Source organism: Triplophysa dalaica, chromosome 5 (genome assembly GCF_015846415.1).
Source record: "Triplophysa dalaica isolate WHDGS20190420 chromosome 5, ASM1584641v1, whole genome shotgun sequence".
Taxonomy (NCBI): Eukaryota; Metazoa; Chordata; class Actinopteri; order Cypriniformes; family Nemacheilidae; genus Triplophysa; species Triplophysa dalaica.
Window position 1 is genome coordinate 1,733,267 of NC_079546.1, and position 20,365 is coordinate 1,753,631.

General features: G+C 38.2%; 1 protein-coding gene and 1 long non-coding RNA gene across 2 annotated transcripts; one reads left to right on the plus strand and one right to left on the minus strand.

Moving 5' to 3' along the window:
• The first annotated feature begins 504 nt into the window (after positions 1 to 504).
• tmem168a (transmembrane protein 168a) lies at positions 505 to 9,944 on the plus strand. Its single transcript, XM_056747632.1, has 5 exons — positions 505 to 681; positions 1,536 to 2,679; positions 3,406 to 3,548; positions 5,894 to 6,159; positions 8,755 to 9,944. The coding sequence occupies exons 2-5, from the start codon at positions 1,591 to 1,593 to the stop codon at positions 9,300 to 9,302; spliced, it is 2,046 nt and encodes a 681-aa protein (XP_056603610.1). The 5' UTR covers positions 505 to 681; positions 1,536 to 1,590; the 3' UTR covers positions 9,303 to 9,944.
• Positions 9,940 to 19,526, minus strand: LOC130420382 (uncharacterized). Its single transcript, XR_008906648.1, has 3 exons — positions 19,342 to 19,526; positions 19,084 to 19,146; positions 9,940 to 10,345 (listed from the first exon to the last, which is right to left on the minus strand). It is a non-coding gene; the product is annotated as an uncharacterized LOC130420382 (long non-coding RNA).
• Between the last annotated feature and the right edge of the window lie 839 nt (positions 19,527 to 20,365).

Below are 20,365 nucleotides of genomic sequence, written 5' to 3' on the forward strand. Positions count from 1 at the left end.
TAGGGTCGAAGGAAAATGAAGTAGCAGATAAGTTAGCCAAAGAATCAACTAATTCACAAATAATAGAAATGAAGGTTTTATTAAGTAAAGGTGAGGCAATTACAAAATACTATTTCCAAAAAATATGGGAGAAATGTTGGGATGCAAATAGTACAGGAAGACATTTATATAGCCTAATATAGAAATTGAAAATTACATAAGGGAAATTTTGAAGGAAATGAGTAGTTCTCTCGAAAGCAGAGAGAAATGTGAAAAATTATAAAATAGTTAAATTTAGCATATGCTGTATTGCGGCACACAGCAAAATTGCTGTTCTACCGTATTAAAAATGATCCTTTTGATGATAACATTTTGTTATAATTTAAAATACGCTAGAACACCACTTCTATATGTGTCACAATGTACAGTATCTTCTAAATTTAACTATTTTCTCATTCTTCCATTTCTCTCTGTTCTAAGTCACCGCAACCGGAAACTGGCCAGGGTTCTGAACGTGAAACGCGGAAGTCACACATGCATAATTCTCCAGTTCAGAAGGTGGCGGTAATGCGCCTATGAGCAGGTTTGCCAACTGCCAGTAAAACACAAGAAGAAGAAGAAGACATTTGTGACGCCGTTGACGTCATTTGAGAACGAAACCATGGTCGTCGAGACAGCAAAAACTCTTTGCTATGATCAAATGTAAGATTTATTTTCCTCTATAATATTATAATAACATATGTAGTTTTGTTTTTTTTACTTTAAAAGTTGTTTCCATGCGCTCAGAGCGTTTAACGTTATATTGTTAAAGTTAAGAGTGTCGGGCTTTGATTATGTGGCAGTTTCGCATCTGACAGCTATCAATCCTGAACTTTACACGCAGACGTCCTGTAAACGTATTATTACAGCTTTTAAGGGATACACATAGAAATGTCATTGTGAAATAAACTTTTAAAATGCTGTCTATTCACATTGAGCATGCATTTCCGTGTATTGTTCATGTTTTGTGTAATGAAAACATGCCTGGCTTGATACCATTGTGATAACAAGGATTTTGGACATAACTTGTAATTGTGGTTATAATAGGTATCATGGTATAGCTATCCATCACCATACTGCAGCCATAGTGTTTTTTAAGATCGTATGCTGTAGTTTTTTATGTATGTTTCTCTTAAGATTCAAAATGAGAATACTGATGCACCGATATTTGTCATCTTAAAATAGATCACTGTTTTAGATTTGTTTCCATTAGTAAACTTCAAAAACATTGATTAGATACATTTAACAAGCAAACATTAAATTCTGTCATCCAGAGATTGAATTTTGTTTTATAAAGGTTTATGCAGCATTGTACAACAAAAGTTTGTAACTTGTGCTTTTATCATGCTGTAGTTTATGTGCTGATAGTTTAAAATTAATCTGGTGCATCGCAAGTAACATTTTTTTTCTCCGATTTTAGTTTACGCTTTAAGCACATATTAATTACCAATACGTGATGTTACCGGCATCACATTACTATCAACATCTTTTTTGTTTTGTTTCATTCATCTCTGCAGAATGTCTCCACATAATTCTTCGTAGTGAGGCGTGAGCCTCTGTTTCTGCTCAACAATGTCTGGTCAAGAGGATCCCGGCAAGGCTGTAGACATGTGGTCCTCCCTCCGCTGTCTAGGCTATCTGTCCAGCTTCAACCTGCTGGTCGCTGTGTGTCTGGGAATGTACGTACGATGGGAGCAGACGGCTGAAGGTGTCATACTGGTCATCTTCATCCTTGGTTTGTTCGTCTCGGCCATCGCCTGTATCCTCTACTACTACTTTTCAATGGAGTCAGCCAGTTTAAGTCTTTTCCACCTGTGGTTTGGCTTCCTGCAAGGTCTGTTGTGCTTCCTCAATATCCCGTCTTTGGAGAAGGACATAAAACATCAGGTCACAAACTACCTGTTGCTGGCTAGTGTGGCCATTCGAACACTCGGGGCCCTGACAGAACGTCTGTGTGGTAATGCTACGTATAAACCTGTTGTTCTCACCTCATTTGAGCTTCTGGAGCTTTTGGGCTTCGCTGTCGCCAGCCTCAGTCTGTTTGTCAACGAATCGGTGGCTGTTATAGCTCTAGTGCTCGCTTTGGCAGCCCTCATTGTGGACCTTCGAATGAAGTCGCCATTGGCGCTCCCGAACCTCACCTGCTTCACTGTGATCACCGCAGTTTATTTCTTCAAGTCTTTAAAGTTTGAAACCAACCCCTACGCCCTCAGCTGCTACCTGGGACGGCTTATATGCGAACCTCTATTGGACGTCTACTTTAGCAGCCTGTCGCCTACAGAACGCTGGAAGCCGTTTTTCTCGGCTGGAGGTTTGTGGAGGAAGCTCTCCTTGTTCCCCCTGAGCCTATTCGAAGTGGCGTTTGTGGTGCTCTGTGCCCTGAAGCTGGGTGACATGAACGTGTGGTATCTGGTCATCCCCGGCTTCTGTGTCTTTGGCCTTTTGTGGGTCCTGTGCCACATGGTCTTCTTGGTCACACTGTGGGGTTTTCACACCAAGCTAAGCGAATGCCAGAAGACGTGTAAGGACCAGCAGTCAGACACACTCAGTTTGGTCAGGATAATGGCCTCTCGAGGCATGCGTCATTTCTGCCTGATCTCTGAACGCCTGCTACTCTTCTGCATGCTGTCCACATTCATACTGGCTGCTGTCTCATGGCAGGTAGGATCTCATGCAAAACTATTTCTTTGTATTTTGGGGTGCAAAGTAACCTGGGCATGTTTTCAGAAATAATAAAAAACTATTTATCCACACTCCTACTACACACAGCTAACAGCCGTGAGGCTTTGGTTCCACAAATAATCCTCCTGACTTTATTAGTAACGCACTTAAGATTTAATATTAAGATTTGAAAACCAAGATGAGTCAAGAGAGAGACTTGAACAAATGCAGCATGTTTCATTTCTATTTTAAATGCCATATAACCAACAAACAGCTCACTGGTGAGTCATACTGTGTACTTGTGGTTGTCAGTAGCAGCTTTGAAAACCATTGTTGTGTTCTGAATAGTGTACTAACATAATGCTTATTGTGCTGTACACGGCTTACCATTGTAACTGGGCTTTGTGAAACAGTATCCGTAATAACCATTATAAATCTTACTGTGCTGAGCACATTTTAGTATGTTAGCTTTTATGGTTCTTTTTTCTGGTATCAATTCCAAATTTGCACACTGCTGAAGCTAGTTTGAATGATGATTGCTTTGCTTTTCTTTTTATTATGCTTTTCTTCCTGTGTTTTTGCTTGGAGGGATTGTGTCCAGGTTGGTGTGTGCATCAAAGCATCTTTGCAAACTTAACCTTATAGTTAGACTGTGTTTGAATATTTAAAAACATTTAAATCCACTGCATGGATCTGTTGATGCTGAGCGTTTGTTTCTCTTTTCAGGTTACGAATGTGCTCTTCATGAGTGTGTTTTTAGTGTTACTGCCACTGGAGTCTTTGGCTCACGGACTCTTTCATGAACTGGGCAATTGCTTGGGGGGCACCAGCGTAGGGTACGCTGTTGTCATTCCCACCTATTACAACAGGTAAATGCATGTACGCACATATTTGATTACCAAACACTTTGATTTTAAGGGACTTGAAATGGTCATGTAATACATTTTGCATGTATCGTGATGTATTTTTATCATATTTTTGTAAAATAATTTCAACGTATTCTCTGTGAACATTTGATTGGGGCTTCATTACATTGATTGCTTTTTTAGAGTAAACCGTGTGCCGTTTTAACGAATTTGCATTACTTGTCAGTAATTCTGGTTTTGTATCTAAATCTCGTGTGCCAAGAGTCCAGAAAAAGTGAGCTGAGAAACTTCCCCCCTTCAAATCCCCCAAACACATCAGCGCAGAATAAACTAATATCCTTTAATAAACACGGTCTATGACTGGCCCCGCCGGGAAACCCACGTGTCGTGCATACTGAGAGGATGGGTGGCTGTGCAGGGCCGGCCGTGAGTAAGGTCTCTGAAGATGATGTAGATTAAGATGCAGACCCACAGCCTCTTGACGCTTAGTATTCCAGCGCTCTCAAAGAGGAGCTCTGCAGGGAGCAGGCGCATGAGGGGAATGTAGCAGGGTGTAATCTTCCGTCTGATGGGTACAGATCATGTTTTTACCGTGATGAGGGCCACTTGGGAAGATGAGGGAGCGAGAGAGAGACGTAAGGGACTCCGTGCTCGTCTCCACCACGAGAGCTCATTTCATTCTTAGCAGATGCTGCGCCTCACCGTTTCCTTGCACTTTTCACAGGAATGAGATCTGTCGTCTTGGACGTCGTCCAAACATTCAGATGGTTTTACCCAAGAATCACTTTAATAGCTTTGACAAATAGCCATCATTTCTTAGTGCTATTAATGAAACATCTTGATTATCTGTTGGGATAAAACCTTGTAGCAAGTAGACCCATTTCAATTTAAAGGAGAATTGCAGATAAATTGCCAAAATAATCACATATGCCTTTAGTCAAGATTCTCATTTTGGAGACCCAAAATGGCAAATTCGGAAAATCCATTATTCTGCTTTAAACCACGTTGTTAGTTTTCTGAAACAATCTCATGTTGATTCATAGCTATTTCACGAATCATATTCATATTCATTACTATTAATTTTACTCTATTTTTATTTAAAACTATTTAAATTCGTACAGTCTCCTTTGTGTTGGTCTCACTTCATTCCAGTCACGTTTTGAGGGCTTCAGTGTTTATTTTATCTACTAATCGTACATATTTGCGCGATTTACATTGTACGAATTTATACAAATGAGCCATTTCATAAAGTAGTTCATAAGAATAGTTTATAAAATCTATTTGTAGCTATACAACACCATATTGTTAACATATTAATGTTATTACGATTTTGATATTATGTTTTATATTATCTTGGTTGTAACGTCACCGAGCACAAATGATTATTGTTGAAATAATGCTGAATGCTGGCTAAACGCAAACTTCAATGAATGACTAACTTTATCGGAATGAACATAAATTTTGCTCTGTTTCTTACACGGCATTCCCCAACACCAAAGAGCTGCATAACAAATCTTCTCAAATCCTTTTGACTAATTCCATTAAAATAATAACAAAAAAGCATTTTGAACAACTAAATAGTTACGGAACTTCCTTTTGAGTGAACTGCTTCTCTTTTGAAAGCTTCCAGCAATGTTTGGAAATGAGAGATGTTGAATCTAGTTCGCGTTTGGGCAGTTAGAGACTGACAATCTCCCATCTAAAGTGAACATACCAAGAAACAGGTTTTCAGTGGCAGAATACGAGAGAGAGAGAGAGGAGATACAGAGGAAACAAGTGTGGTGAAGTGGCCACTTCCGCTCGGATGCCTCAGCACCTGCCTAGCTAGTTTTCATGGGTCACCGTGCCTTACATGTGATATTTCATTAACGCTGAAACTGTCTTTCACCATTGAGAAGTTCATTTCAACACTGCCATCTAGAAAACAGTTAATCTTGCTTTTGTATAAGAACAATTTTCAAAAAGGTACCAAGTACGTGGGGTTGTAATACTCTAGGCTATTAACTTATTATTATTATTATATCATGTTCTGAATGATGTTTACAGCGGGAAGGCTTGCTGTGCTCTTTCAGAATGGTAGAACAGGTCACGTTGACCCCACAGAGGCTTCTGAATTGGTCTTCGTATTGTCAGATGTATTAATATCATCCATTGGCCTTTGTTCGTTTTTCTACACCTTTAATTTTGCACTGCTTGATATTTGTTTCTCTTTCTTTTATTGTGCTAATGTTTTTTTTTTCGTTGGTGTACCCATAGAAGGTCAAGGTGTTCCATTTGTCTTCATTTTCCACAGTTTACAATTCTTTTATCCTCTCTCTCTCTGTCTCTCTCTCTTGTCTTGACTACAGTGCGGATGGCCAACCATTGTTACTGGCTCCGGGGCAAGTCCAGGAGTGCCAGTCCACATCCACCTTGAACGCCATACAGACACTGTTTTCTCACCATCTGATCCAGGCGTTCAGCTGTGACTACTCCACCAGTCTTAGCCTGGACCCCCTGCTGGGAAAACTGCGCTCTTTTCTGGACCTCTGCACCGCAGAAGGTCCGCGTCATGACACCTACGTCCTGTACTACAGTGGCCGGACCCTTCTCAGCGGCGACTGGGCACTGGCAGGTGAGAGTCAGCCAGTAGCATAGAGTATTAAGACATTTACAACTAAAACGATGACTTTAAAGGTTAAGATTACAATGTTAGCATACACCAACGAACGATATGTTATTAGGGTTCGAGCCGGAAGGGCTAGAAACCTATTGTATTTGTAGGTTTTATTATTAGGGTTCGAGCCCGTAGGGCTAGAAACCTATTGTATTTGTTAGGATTTTTATTCTTCTTTATTCTGTGGAGTGTGAATGTAAATAATTATAAAAAATGTTGAAATTTCGATACACGGTTGCCAGGTGGCGCCAAAACGTTCTAACAGGAAGTAGCCAATTAAGGTAAAATGTAAATAACTCGTAAACGGTTTAAGATATCTTCATTGGCCTGAAAAAAAGCTATATATGAATAATCTGATTTCAAATTATCAAAAACTAGGCGTTCGGGCACTAGGTGGCGCTATAACACGAAAATGCTCATAACAACCCAACCGTTGGTCCGATTAACATGATACTTCTTCTGATGCATCTTTAAGTCATGTACCACAAATCCCCAATAGGATAAAAAAAATGGCCGCCATTCGAGAATGAAGTTTTAGCGCTTCCGGTTAACGGAAGCCGATCGGAACAACGCTTGCTGGGCTCATTCGACTCATGGTCCTGAAGGTCTGTAAGAAATAAGAACTCACTCGTCCAGCATGGGGCGAAACAACTTATTTTTAGTGTATTAATAATTGCGTTGCACGTGACGTTTGACACACACACACACAATATTAATATCAAACGATAGATCTTCACATTCTGAACAACTTTGCCTCCTGAACCACTTCTCTCAATCGAACGGTTTGTGAGTTATCAGTGGTACGATAAAAACCTACTTTTGCATACTCGTCCTTGGTTTTTCGCCCAATCGGAACTGAAACCGACCAGATTGATTCTCTGGAGTGTGAATGTAAATGGTTATTGAAAAAAAGTTGAAATTTCCTTTCACGATCTCTTAGGGGCGCCAAAATCTAAAATGGGCGGATCCTATTACATTTAAATGTCCACAACTCAAGAACGGCTTAACATTTCATCACAGGACTTGGAAATACAGTGTAGAACATCGCTCCGAGGTCAAAAAAAGAAAGCGGTATTTGTACACTAGGTGGCGCCATAACAGTTAAAAATAACGAAATTTACGCATCTTTTGGAACCAAATCAATTGTGTATCACGTGACATTTGACATTTACGCAAACTATTGATATAATATGATAGCTCTCCTGATTCCGAACAACTTTGCCTCTTGAACGATCGATGTCGATCGCACGGTTTGTGAGTAATCTGTGATGATAGTAAAAACCTACTTTAACCAGGATTTTTCGCCCGATCGGAACCAAACCAACGCAGCTGTCTTCTCTAGAGTGTGATTGCATATAACATAACATTAAACATGTATAACATTAAAATGTCAATAACTCATGAACGGCTCAACATATCGTCATGGGGCTTGGAACTCTCATGAAGACCGCCACTACGAGGTTCCCTACAAAACAGTGTCGTTTGAACACACGGTGGCGCTAAAACAGTGAAAATGACAACTTTGGCGAAAACCCCGCAGTCGTTAACCTATTTGCAGGCTCACGACTTTGTCTGCGATTGATGTATTGTCATTGCAGTTTTTCAATCGTGTTCCTGGATAGTCGCCTAGTCCTAAAATAACACACATGCCAGGCAAACCTACGTAAGAGTTATTTAAGCGCTCAAACCCGGAAAAGGCTGCTTGCAGCTTTAATTTTTATTTGATTTTGATTGACTGTCAGTGTTTTATGGTTTATAAGCTAATAGCAATTTAGTCACATTTGTCTGCTTTTTATAAAAGACCTAAGAATTAAAGCTTTTATTTTGGCCCAGCTTTCGCAAATTATGGCTGTGAAAGCCCTCCAAACTGTAAAGATGTATCTTGGCTGCATTCTTTATCTCCGCCACGCGCATCTTGTCTCAGGCTGAGGTATTAATCCTCATGAGCGATATGGGATGTCACGGCCGCTGTCAGACTGTTTGATCAGACCGGCCCGGGTGAGAAATAGCCGCGGGTTCTCGCTCGCTTTTGAACAAGGTGTTTGCCGAACGTCATTCGCAGTCTTCCCTCAGAGAGAACTGTTCGAAAATTTACACATCTGCTGCGTCAACCACGCCGTCTACCTTAACATCTGTGTCAGGCCTTTATACATAAGTGAATGAGATTTTCTGAAGCCCTTGCGACTGGATGTGTTATAATTGTATAGTTAGTTGAAACAATAGCCGTACAACAACTGACTCGCAGTTTTACTAATATTTTAAATTAGCTTAATTTTTATTCAAATTAACTTTACCTTTTAATTTCATATTTGTAGTTTTCATGTTAATTTAAGTTTAGTTTTTAGCCATTTTGTTATTTGTTTATTTTTATATTGCTGTGTAAGTTTCAATAATTTTTTATTTCCATTTTAGCTTTGGTACAGTTTATATTTATTTCCATTTATCCTTTCGACCAGCAGCAACACATTTTAAAGTAACAAACCTGAGAAAATCTGTTATTAAATTACTGACCTCGGTTGCATTTTGATGGCGTTTTAACCCTTCTCTGTGCAGGCGGTGAGTGTTTACGTCTACAGCAGGTTCTCGACATGTGGAAGGAACGAAACACCAGTTTCTCCTCCCGCCTTATCATGGTCCTAGATACCGAGAATTCAGCACCGTGGGTGAAGGCCATGGGAAGGGTCGAAGGGATGTACGTAGCGGTTCAAGGAGCGAAGATGAGCCCCGCCGGAGATGCGGAGGATCAGCGAGCCCCCCGGCTGGGAGACTTCACGCAGGAGTGGGTGAAATACAACTGTGATCCTGACAGCGGTGTTCAGTGGTCGGAAAGTGGAAGGGTCGTCACTGCTATATATGGCGTATCCAAACCCTGGAGCGACTACGCCCTTCACCTGCCCACTGGGAGCGACGTGGCCAAGCACTGGAAAACTCACTTCCCCCGGGCCACGTACCCTCTGTTGGTGGTGGCCAACTGGTGCTGTGGACTTAACCTACTCTGGTTGTGTAGTGCCTGCTTGCGATGCGTTAGGAGAATGAAACTGTCATGGTTTCCACCCAACATACTGGACACAGGGCAGGGAATTAAACTGGTACGGTCATAAGAGGGTGTTTACTTTACGTAACATGTATGTTGTTGTGGGAGAATGGTTGTTGGTTAAGATGCTCTTGGTGTCATTTCAGTTGCCTTTTATAAGTCGGTGCCTATGGACTAGAACTGTGTCTTAGTGCCGTGTATACGGCCAAACATAATTCTGTTACCAAAGAAGAGCATTTGCACAGTTTTTATACTGTAAGTGCCTATTGTTAATTTATTACGTTTTAAAGAGACAGTTCACACAAATATGATTGTTCTTTCATCATTTACTCTCCCTCGTATCATTGCAATCCTGTGTTAGTTTCCTTCTGCAGACCACAAAAGAAGATATTTTGAAGAATGTCGGTAACCAAACTATATTGAACACTATTGACTTCCATTGTATGGAAACAAAACCTCGGAGACATTTCCCAAAATATCTTCTTTAGTGTTTCACTATACATATTTTGAACGACATGAGGGGAAATAAATGATGACAGGAGTATTACTTTTGGGACTTTTTGGTATCTTTATAAGGGGCTTTCTTTGGGTACGTTGGTGTTGATATATTAAGCCTCAAACTTTGTTCTTGACCAGGAGTGGATAAGCTTGGAGCCACTTCAACAAAAGCCATTGCATTTGTACATGCATATAAAAGCCATATACCTAGTTTACAAGTGCTTTATTTTTTTTGTCTTTATAAAATAAATGCCTTATCAACATCTCACCCAATCTTCAATACTAAGCCGAAAATACAAATATTTCAGTAAACCTCCATCTAGTAGTCTCTATGATAGGTATACACATGCATATAATGTTTCCAGTTTCATCATTCCAGTTTTGTGAAAACAGGGCAGATGATGTCATGGAAACAGCGAAGGAAACTGTCAGTTTGTTCGTTCTTGTCCTTTAGAGAGCGCGACCCGTGTCTCGCTGCGTCTCTGCACGTCTCCCAGGCAACGTTTTAGAGTCGCTTTCATGCATTTTATGAGTCGAACACAGCAGGTGGGTGGACAATATCTGCCTTCGGGTTCTTTTTTCACAGTGAGTCAGAGAAACTTCCCTATTTGCCTGTGAAAGGTATGGAGAACATTTATGTCAGTTTTATAACCTTCTCTTATTTTACCAAAACGTGTAAAATGGATTTTCTCTTATTATGAAAGCAGGAAAGTGTTCACGATGTTATAAAATGACCAGATTCAAAGCTAAACTGAACTAGAAGTGCTTTATTTGACGTATAGAGCATTGCTAAGTCAGATGGTCTAAGAAGTACATTCATCTGGACCCCATCTGCTGGTTTCTAAACCCAGATACAGCATATCGGCTGATCTCACAATCCTATCAACTAGACTACTAGAATGGTCTTTTTTCAATCATTTGTTCATTTATTTTGTATTTCATGTGTTATACTATAATTTATGTATATATACCGCCGCTGAAAAAAGTTGAGAGACCATTTCAAACGTATTATCAGTTTTTTTTTATTTACTATGTATAGGTATGTGTTTAGGTAAAATTATCATTTTTGTTTCATTGTGTGACCTACTAACAATATTTCTCCCAAATCTCAAATAAAAATATCTTTTCTATTTGCATTTATTTGCAGAAAATAAAAACCGTAGAAACAGGTATTATTTCAGATCTCAAATACTGCAAAGAAAGCGAGTTTATATTCACTTGTTAGCAAAACAACAGTAATATTTCTGGATGTATTTAGGAAAAGTTTAAAGATTATTTTTTATGTGAAAACCTGTGATTTTTATCGGAGTTCATGTGTCTGGTCATGCAAGTCTTTCATTGACTTTGTATTGATTTTGTAATTCAACAGACACTGGGCAAGACTGACCACAATACATCTAGAAATGCTGATTAAATAAAAATTTGGAACGGTCTCTTTGGAATTTTTTCCCGGCTGTATATATATATGCGCTCATATAAGCAGTTCATATTAACTTGTGTGTGAAATTTGGAGGTGGCATGAAGGTCATGGGTTTGATTCCCAGGGGACACTTACTGATACAAAATATATAGATTGAATGCGCTGTAAGCAACTTTGGAAAAAAATATCTAATGATGATCACTTTTGACTGTGCTACTGTGTTCAGTACACATTTCTGGTGTAAGTTCATACCAGGACCATCACTTAAGCATGTGTCCAAGAAACTGTTTCAAAAGCCTCCCTCTCCCGTTCTCTGTGTTTTTCTTACCTGTCGGGCAATTGGGCAGTGAAATGGAATAGCCTAATTTAGACGCAGCTGACATGTGCCTTAGTGTGTGTGTGCATTACACACATGTAAACACTCTTCCCTTCAGTTTCTCTCTATGCTGCAGTGAGATCCCAGTTCTGATATTACACGGCTAGATTAATAATGAAGTACCAGAACACTGTTGTAAAAGTATACAAAAACGTAAGCTTTGTTAACAACCGTAAAATGTTAACTATGTTGTTGTAATAATGTAATTCCAGTTACGTTTTCTCATAGGGAATGTCAAATGGAAACTTTCATTATGGAACAAGTCAAAACCAAAAAGTGACTGGATCACCTGAAAATCAAAACTTGTTTTAATCTCATGCCATACAAGGCGTGTAATAAAGAAGATATTTTGAGAAATGTCTCAGTGGTTTTGAATTTATACGGTGGGAGTCAATGGGGGCAAATGTTGTTTGATTACATTCTTCAAAATATCTTCTTTCATGTTCTGGAGAATAGATTTCTGAGCGAACTATACCATTATTATATAAAGTATCAAGACTAAACCTGAAACAACTATATAAAAACTATTATTCAGCTAATTTTCTGTATTTTTCTGAATTTTCTGAACTATAAACATGTTTATAAATTTAGTCCTAGATATCACATTTGTAAACAGCACAGATTGCACTTCTGTCTCTGCAGTTGAGTTGAATTTCGAGTCGGTGTGGTTGTAGAGTAAAGACTGGATACATAAAACAACCTCTCTCGCTCTCTTTCATTAAGTCTTTGTCAGATTTAAAAATATCAGTACAAGGAGTCTCGATGAGCTTTGGATAAATAGTCCAACTTAGACATCAATGACTTTCAAAGATAAATGTTAGTAATTTTTTTATCAAGAAAAGAAGATTTTTAAATGTTGTAGTTCTGAGAACATCTAATACATCTTTTTAAAGTGTTTCTATGGTTTTTAAAATGTTGGAAATGTGTCTTAGCCTTAATCAATAATGCAATTAGTTCATGTGTATTCATTTGATAAATCAAGCAAATGTATATATCAAGGTATAATCTTTATACCAATAAAGTTAAAGCTTTGCCTTAATACGTGTGTGTGTCAGTCTCAGCAAGTCTTATATTTTCTTGTATCGTCAGGTCATTAATGTCACAGTCGAGCGTTTCAAAGCATTACAGATCGCTCGAATGGCTGACTAACTTAAGCTCAGTGCTTTAATAAGAACTCTTCTCAGATGGATGAGAAAGCAATAAAATGCTGTAATTACATTTAGAACGACTGCTCGCTGCTTTTTGGACAAGCGGCTCTCTGCATTAACATTTGCTGCGCGCCTTCGGATGAACAATCATGTCGTTCCAATTTGCATTTGACTAAAATCATCATTACCCTCGTGCGCTTCTGCATGCTAGTGTTTAGATATTAATTTAATGAAATCTGCCGTAATCCCTTTTAATTCCCTCTAATCGATAACGGAAGGCCTCTTAGTGCCGAGGCTGCTTCAAAAAGATTTGTTTTGTCATTAGCTTTAAAAATGGAGATCAGCTACAGGAAAACGCAGTTGATTTTTAATCTTAGAAATCAGGTTGGCTCGATGCAAACCTGAAATATTTCCTTCCACTTTAACATGAACTGATCTTATTAGGTGAAATATCAAGTTCAAACAAAAGATGGCAGACTGTCAAGTAATTTCAGGCATTCTGCAATTGTAAAATCTGCAATTGGTTGGACCATGGTTGGATCAAATATGGACATTTCCCACACAATGTCACAAGAATTTATAACTAGAGGTGGCTAATTTGTATAAATATGAATACTTATTTGTACATTTTAGTACGATTTGCATTCGCGTCAGTGACTTTAAGTTTATGGGAGGCATTTTGCAAATAATGGTACATTGTTGTACGATTCACATTGTACAAATTAGCCACGTCTTAAAATGGTTATGATTTTCTGTGAGATCAAGTTGATCAAGATCAAGTGTTTTTCCACCATATTTGTTTGTGCTTAGTATTATCTGTCTCCCATCAGCCTTTCAACTTGTGCCAATGTCTGTTGGTATCAACACCAAATCTCACACGTCTTCTTATCAATGACAGTTATGTGCAGAAAGAAAACTCCATCACTGTACGATCCCGTCCTTGCCATTGGCCCTTGTCATCAACCCCCAAATGATTTAGTAAGACACAGTCACCTAGACCTGCAAGCCAAGCGTTACGCCAATTCCAACACAACCGCTTCGGTGTAAGTTACAGCACAGTCAGAGGCGATTGTTGCTCTCTGTATGACCTAGTAATGATATTTATACCCTCGTCGAAATTGCTTTCCATTTCTCCATTGGAGGAACTCTAAAATGAGTCTCCCGCCAGCGATCACGAACGTTTACACGGGACTAAGAAAATGCCCGGAGCCTTGTCATTGGGGTGATGCTACGGAATTGATTTATATGTTCAGAAATGTTGCACTCATCTAATAGAGGTTCAGGGCGGAATGATCGACGACACGCCAAATAAACCGCATTGGTACCTTTCTTACCGTTAAACATGCAAAATTTATAGTAAGTCTGCTGTGATGAATTACCCTCGTGAATGTTTTTCGTATCCAAGTCTTTTCACTCTAATCAACGGCGTTGTAACCCTGCCAGATACGTCGGAGGGCCGTCTACCCGCCCCTTCATTTATTGGTCACATAATGAACGCTTTCATGCTTTCCGTCCTGGGACGTGATGGGTTATTTGCGGGTGTTAACGGATCAAGTGCTCCATTGCAGCAACTTGACTGCTTCTTTCGTTGCATGCAATAACATTGCATTTAAATGCATGTAGGAATCTCGGCTGTGTGACCTTGAGTCGCATTATTTAATAGTTTGTAATGCATGTGTAAACATTTATACTCCCAAGAATAGTCCTGTGGCATGGGCGATCATCCTTTTGGTATCGTGTAGTGTAATCGTCACATTTGGGAATTGAAGTTTGGTAGCAGTAGCGATTCACAGGAGTCCCATTGATATGATTAGAGGAGTCCTTAGCATATCTGAGACATATTGACCCTAGCGAGTTCTCGACAAAGTCGTCTGAAACTCATTCACCTGCTAAATGCCACAAATCTGCTCTAATCACGCCAAGTTATGGAGAGAGTTGATTTCTGGAGTGCCAGGCTCTGATTCAGCCATCAAGGACTAATGCATCTCGAGTCCTGACACTGCATTTATAAAACACAAAGACAGAAGCGTACAAGCACACAACTGCTTTGCAGGAAAACGAAATTACTTGATTAAAAAAAGGCTAGCAGCACGTACCAGCTGTTCGCATTATGTGCCGGTAAATCTAATGAGGTCTTTCCGCGCCCGCCGGGCAACTTGACGCTATATACTTTTTACTGAGCTGAATAAAAAACACGGTGTGATATTGAGAAAATGGCTCAGTTCTGTTAGATTCCACAATGTTAATTTGTCAGTATTATAATTTTTTATTATAATAAATAAACGTTAAAGCATGCAAACCATAACAGTTTTGTTAAAAAAATAAACGAAAACATCCGTTAATGAGTGAGTACTTAAAAAATGTATTCATATATTGAGCTGTCCAGTATGATTTTTCTACAAAGTTTGATGTCATTTGACTTCAACCCATGTCAAGAAAGTATGTAAAGTAACCTGCAATTTTAGTTTTCAAACAGAGATTCACCCAAAAATTAAAAGATGTCATATACTTACCCTCCTAGACCTGTATGACTTTCTTTCTTCAGCAAAACGCAAAAGAAGATATTTTGAAGAACGTTGGTCAGCAATCAACCTTGGACTCCCTTGACTGGACACAAAACCATTTTTCAAAATATCTTCTTTTGTGTCCCACAAAAGAAAGAGTCATATACAGGTTTTGAATGACATGAGCATGAGTAAATAATGATTGGACATTTTTGGATGAACCTTTCCTTTAACTGTATGGGTTTGATGAGCAGATTTCTGAAAGAATTTCCTACAATTATTTTGAAACACTGTACATGTTAACACGAAAAAATATCATTTTAAAATATAACACAGCTCATAGCTTCAAAAAAGGAGTAATGGTCGAAATAGCTAAGAAAGTTAGAACGCAGTTTTGAAAGCGCAGGACAGTTTTGGAGCAACAGAGCCCTTGACCTTCACTGTAGTTTTACAGCTGATCCCAAATCGCTCCTTTGGGTGTGATTTCATATAACCGCCCTCCTCCCCCACTTCAGCCCACTCTGTTCCTCATATCAGCGCTCGATGGGCACATTGGCTCAATTAGACCGCGCATAGCTGCAGTTAGAGTGCCGTGTGTTACGGTTAAGTGCAAGCGTCTCTGCGGTCTCAAACATTTTCGGGGACCTTCGGTCGTCTGCTTCTGCTCTCTTGGACCCATTCAGCCACCCCATAATATCCGTGCCGTATATAACAGTGATGTGGGACCCGACTCCTATAGAGCGGATGCTTGACAGCGTTGCACTGGCCGAGGGCCAAGCCTTCATGAGATACCGCGAAACGGGTTAAGATGACTTCATCAGTTTGTTGAGTGACCTTTAACCAAGATGGTTATCTCTGGCCTTTCATCCACAGGGTTCACCTGGCTCAGGGTTTTTCCGTCACACTGAAATTATTCATTAGCTAATCAAGCACAAGCCCCAAGGTTAAGCGTCTGTGTGTAGAAGGGGCCGCCGTGTGCACACGGGGTCACACGCGATCACATCGCTGACACACGTCAGAGAGAACTGCAAGAGCAGGCGATCGATGGGTTTCAATGGACGAGAACAAAACTCAATTTTAATACGCTGACCGCTGTGTTTATTAGATGGGATGGTATTGATGATGAAATGAAAGCCTGGTTCAGTTATACACAGATGGAGTATTGGTTATCAATCGATTTAGAGCCACTGATGTTTTTATGTTTGTGTTTGAAGGTTCATGTTTAAAACTAAAAATAATATCTGAGAAATGTAAAAAAAAACAAAGGAAACACAAACTACAATGCTACTGTATTTTGCTTGCCATTGCGTTCTTGGTGGTTGCTAGGGTGGTAACTAAGATAAACATTGACCCTCGCCAAAAAAAAAAAACGTCCAAAATATTGGATTATACAATCTTATGATTGAAAAATATTCAAAAAGTAGTTACATTTCAAACAGAAAAATAATAAAATGCTTTATATTAATATTAAAATAAAATATAAAAAAATATTAATATAAAAATAAAACGTAGACTCATCTGAATACATTTTATGATTGTAAAAATTCATAAAATAGTTACATTTCAAACAGATAAATATTAAAATGCTATATATTAATATAAAATAAAAATAAAATATTAATATAAAAATAAAACGTAGACTTATCTGAATACATTTTATGATTGAAAAAAATCATAAAATAGTTACATTTCAAACAGATAAATATTAAAATGCTTTATATTAATATTAAAATAAAATACAAACAAAATATTAATATTAAAATAAAACGTAGACTCATCTGAATACATTTTATGGTAGAAAGAAATAGATAAATATTAAAATGCTAAATAAATAGACAAAAAAATTATAAATTTTTTATAAATTAACTTTTAAATCCAATTGATCTAAAATTGGACCTAAAAATTTAAGATAATGTGTCGATTATCGCAACAATATTTTGAAAATTAGTAGCAAAAAGTTAATCTGATTTGTTTTTATTTAAGATGCTACAGCAGAATCCATTAATAGGAAACTCCATCAGGATCACCTGTGTGCGTGTTTGTTGCTTGTTAATGTTCACCTCACTGATTCATTCCACCCACTCCCTTTTAAAACCATTTGCCTCTCTTCCTTGCCTCTTCCATTTCTTTCCACTGTTATGATCATTTTCTCATTCATTCATTCGGATTCTCAATCTCTGCTTTTAAATGAAGGCTATGACCTGTGTGTGTGGGATTTAGAGACTGTGTGAAGTGTTTAAAGAGCATTGAGCTTTAGGAAATGCCATTTTGAGTGCGGTTTCCAGGAAGATCTGAAGCACTGGGGTATTGAACCCTTGTATGGTGTGGGTACAAAAAAATGACCTGGATTCAGTATTACATTAACCTCTTAATGCCTTTGAAATGGTGCATTTGCTCTTACCATCCTCACATTGTGAGTTATATCCACGTCATCATGCACACATTATCATGCTTTTAATGGCTTATTGGGAATATTGATTTGCCTGCTTGTCCTTTTCTCTGACGTATTGTTTATCAAATTTTATTCGGGGTTCAGATACTGTTCTCAGATTTTTCAAACCAAAGGAATCACGCACACTTGAGATCTTTGTCATCCAGCAGGGGATGGATGAGTTACACCCTTGAACTGTCCTGCGGCCCGCGCTCATTTCATCTCTAAATTACCTCCGACCATGCAATAACATTAAATCACTGGATGAGAAAAATGATTTTGCAGTTTTTAAAGGCCAAGAGAACTCGGGCGATGAATTATCATGTGTGGGGTCTCGCCGAATCAAAAGACCACTGAGAGGACATCAATAATGGGAGATCAGGAGACATGGTTTGAGACCCGGAGACCAAAGGTTAATAGATATAAGGGGCAAAAGAGCCCTGTGCTTTAAATGGAAGCGATTGTAATCTACGGTGAATATTAGATGTGGTTGTGAAAAATGCTTTGTTTCTTTATAGTCATAGATGGTATATCATAAAGGTGCGTGAAAAAATCTTCATACTGTATACTATTTTCTAGGCCACTTAGTGGAGAACACTGAAATGAATGTTATGTTTATGTAAATGTACTTGTGTATGTGTTTTGTCTTTATTCTAACCAAACAACTTACAACAACTAACTTTAAGTTTTTTTTGTTTGTTTGTTTGTTAAGTATGCTTAAGTAAATTTATATCATTTATTATTTTTGTGTTAGGTATACTAATGTCAATGCACTTCGTATGAAACTTGTAAGTGTATTATTTTTACTAAATTGACCATCTTTATAAAAGTATACTTTAAGTGCAACAATAGTAAATAGTACACAACTAGATTTTTGTTTGTTCATGTGAACTTATAGATATATTGACAGTTTACTAGTTCAACACTTTTTTTGTATTTTTTATATGGGAATTGCATTCCTGTAGCTCAGTGGTAAGAGCATTGCGTTAACAACGTAAGGTTGTGGTTTCGATCCCAGGGGATTGTAAAATGTGTGGTAAAGCAATGTAAGTCGCTTTTGATAAAAGCGTCTGCCAAATGCCTAAATGTAAGTTTACTTGTAAGTGTTCTTTGTGAGAATCTATCATTGTACTTGTAGCCTAGCAAGGGCGTAGATTTAGTTTTAAACATTGGGTTGAAGTGTGTATTGGTATGGTTCCGGATATTTTTACTAACATGAATACTTTACATGAATAGTAGTAAAAATCAGTTATGTTAGAGTATGCTGTTCTTTTTCAGAATATGTATAACAGCGTCACCTAGTGTACGACTGTAAAGGAGCTTCAATCACGGCTTATGGGAAATGTGTGTTTTAGCAGGGAACCGTTAGCTTATAAATGACAGAAAATTCCCTCAACCACGGGGAAAGTGTTAATAAATACACCTTATAAATATCTTCATATAAACGATAAGATATTCACTATTCCCGTACCTCTCGTTGTTGTCTTTCCTGCTCATCTGAAACAGCTGTATCTCTGCTGCCAAAAGTCCCTCACTGTGGTAAACATAAGACAGAAGAAATCAAATAACTTTGTCTACTGACAACTTTAACATTAACTTGGCTTATGCTAACACTTTCCAGTAGATGCCTTAAAATATTTTAATACGCTAACGTTAAATTCTAAAATAATAAATGCTATTTTATGCAGTTTTCCTCATTATGTTATTGTTTGAATTGCATCGTCTTTACCTGATTCTTCCTGCACTCCCTCCACTCGCGAATATCCGTTATTTTAAATGTAGAAGCGCGCGCAAATTTTTCTAGGCGCGTTGGCGCGCGCGCACACTGGGTCATCGTCTGAAGAGAGAAAGAGGCGTGGTTTGAGACGAGAAATTAATCGGGCCTAGGCTCGAGGGAACCAGCGCGGAGCTTACTTCCGGGTTCGCCTAAAAAAACACGTCATATTAATCTGTGTAATGGGCGGTAAAAATTATGGCGGTAAAAATTACGGAGGAGCCTTTAGGACAGATTCGCATTCGATTGGGGAACATGCAAAACAAATGAATTCTTCCTTATTTCTTGTGATCATGTTAAATATAGGGGAGTTGTAATGCCTCGATTAAAATATTGAACTGTGTTTACACTTGTTTTCAGTATTTATTAGTCAGGATTTTAAAGCGTTATTTTTTAAACCACGTGAATTTTGATGCAGCAAAGTACGCTCCTATTTTTTTATATACTGCATTTAATATAGTTTATTGCTATTTATATTATATATATATACATTAAGTACTTCATTATAAGTAGTCTGTATATTGATATATTGACTTTTTTGTCAGTAGTGTATACTTAAGTGTAATTTTAAGTACATTTCTGAGAAGTACATGCCGTAAATGTAGACTAAAAGTATGGTTTCCTATATTTAGTTAAAAAGAAACACAATTGCATAAAATTTTTCATGAGGGAAATTTTCAACTCCAAAAGCAAACAACCTCCCTTAATTCGGGGACAGGATTATTTTTTGATATATCAATGCCATAGTCTTTTTGTCTGTTTTTAAACATTACAGTCTATTGTCTTCGTCTGTAATCAAGCATTTGTTCCCTATGTAGAGCATTTCAAATCACTTACAGGACTAGTTCACGTGCGTCTTGGTGGACACCAGCTAGCAACGTAAATGAGTTTTAGAAACAGATCTGGGCTATTGTAATATAAAACGCAGAACACAGTCAACTCATGCATACTGCTGTTGTGCTGTATGTAAAAAGATCAT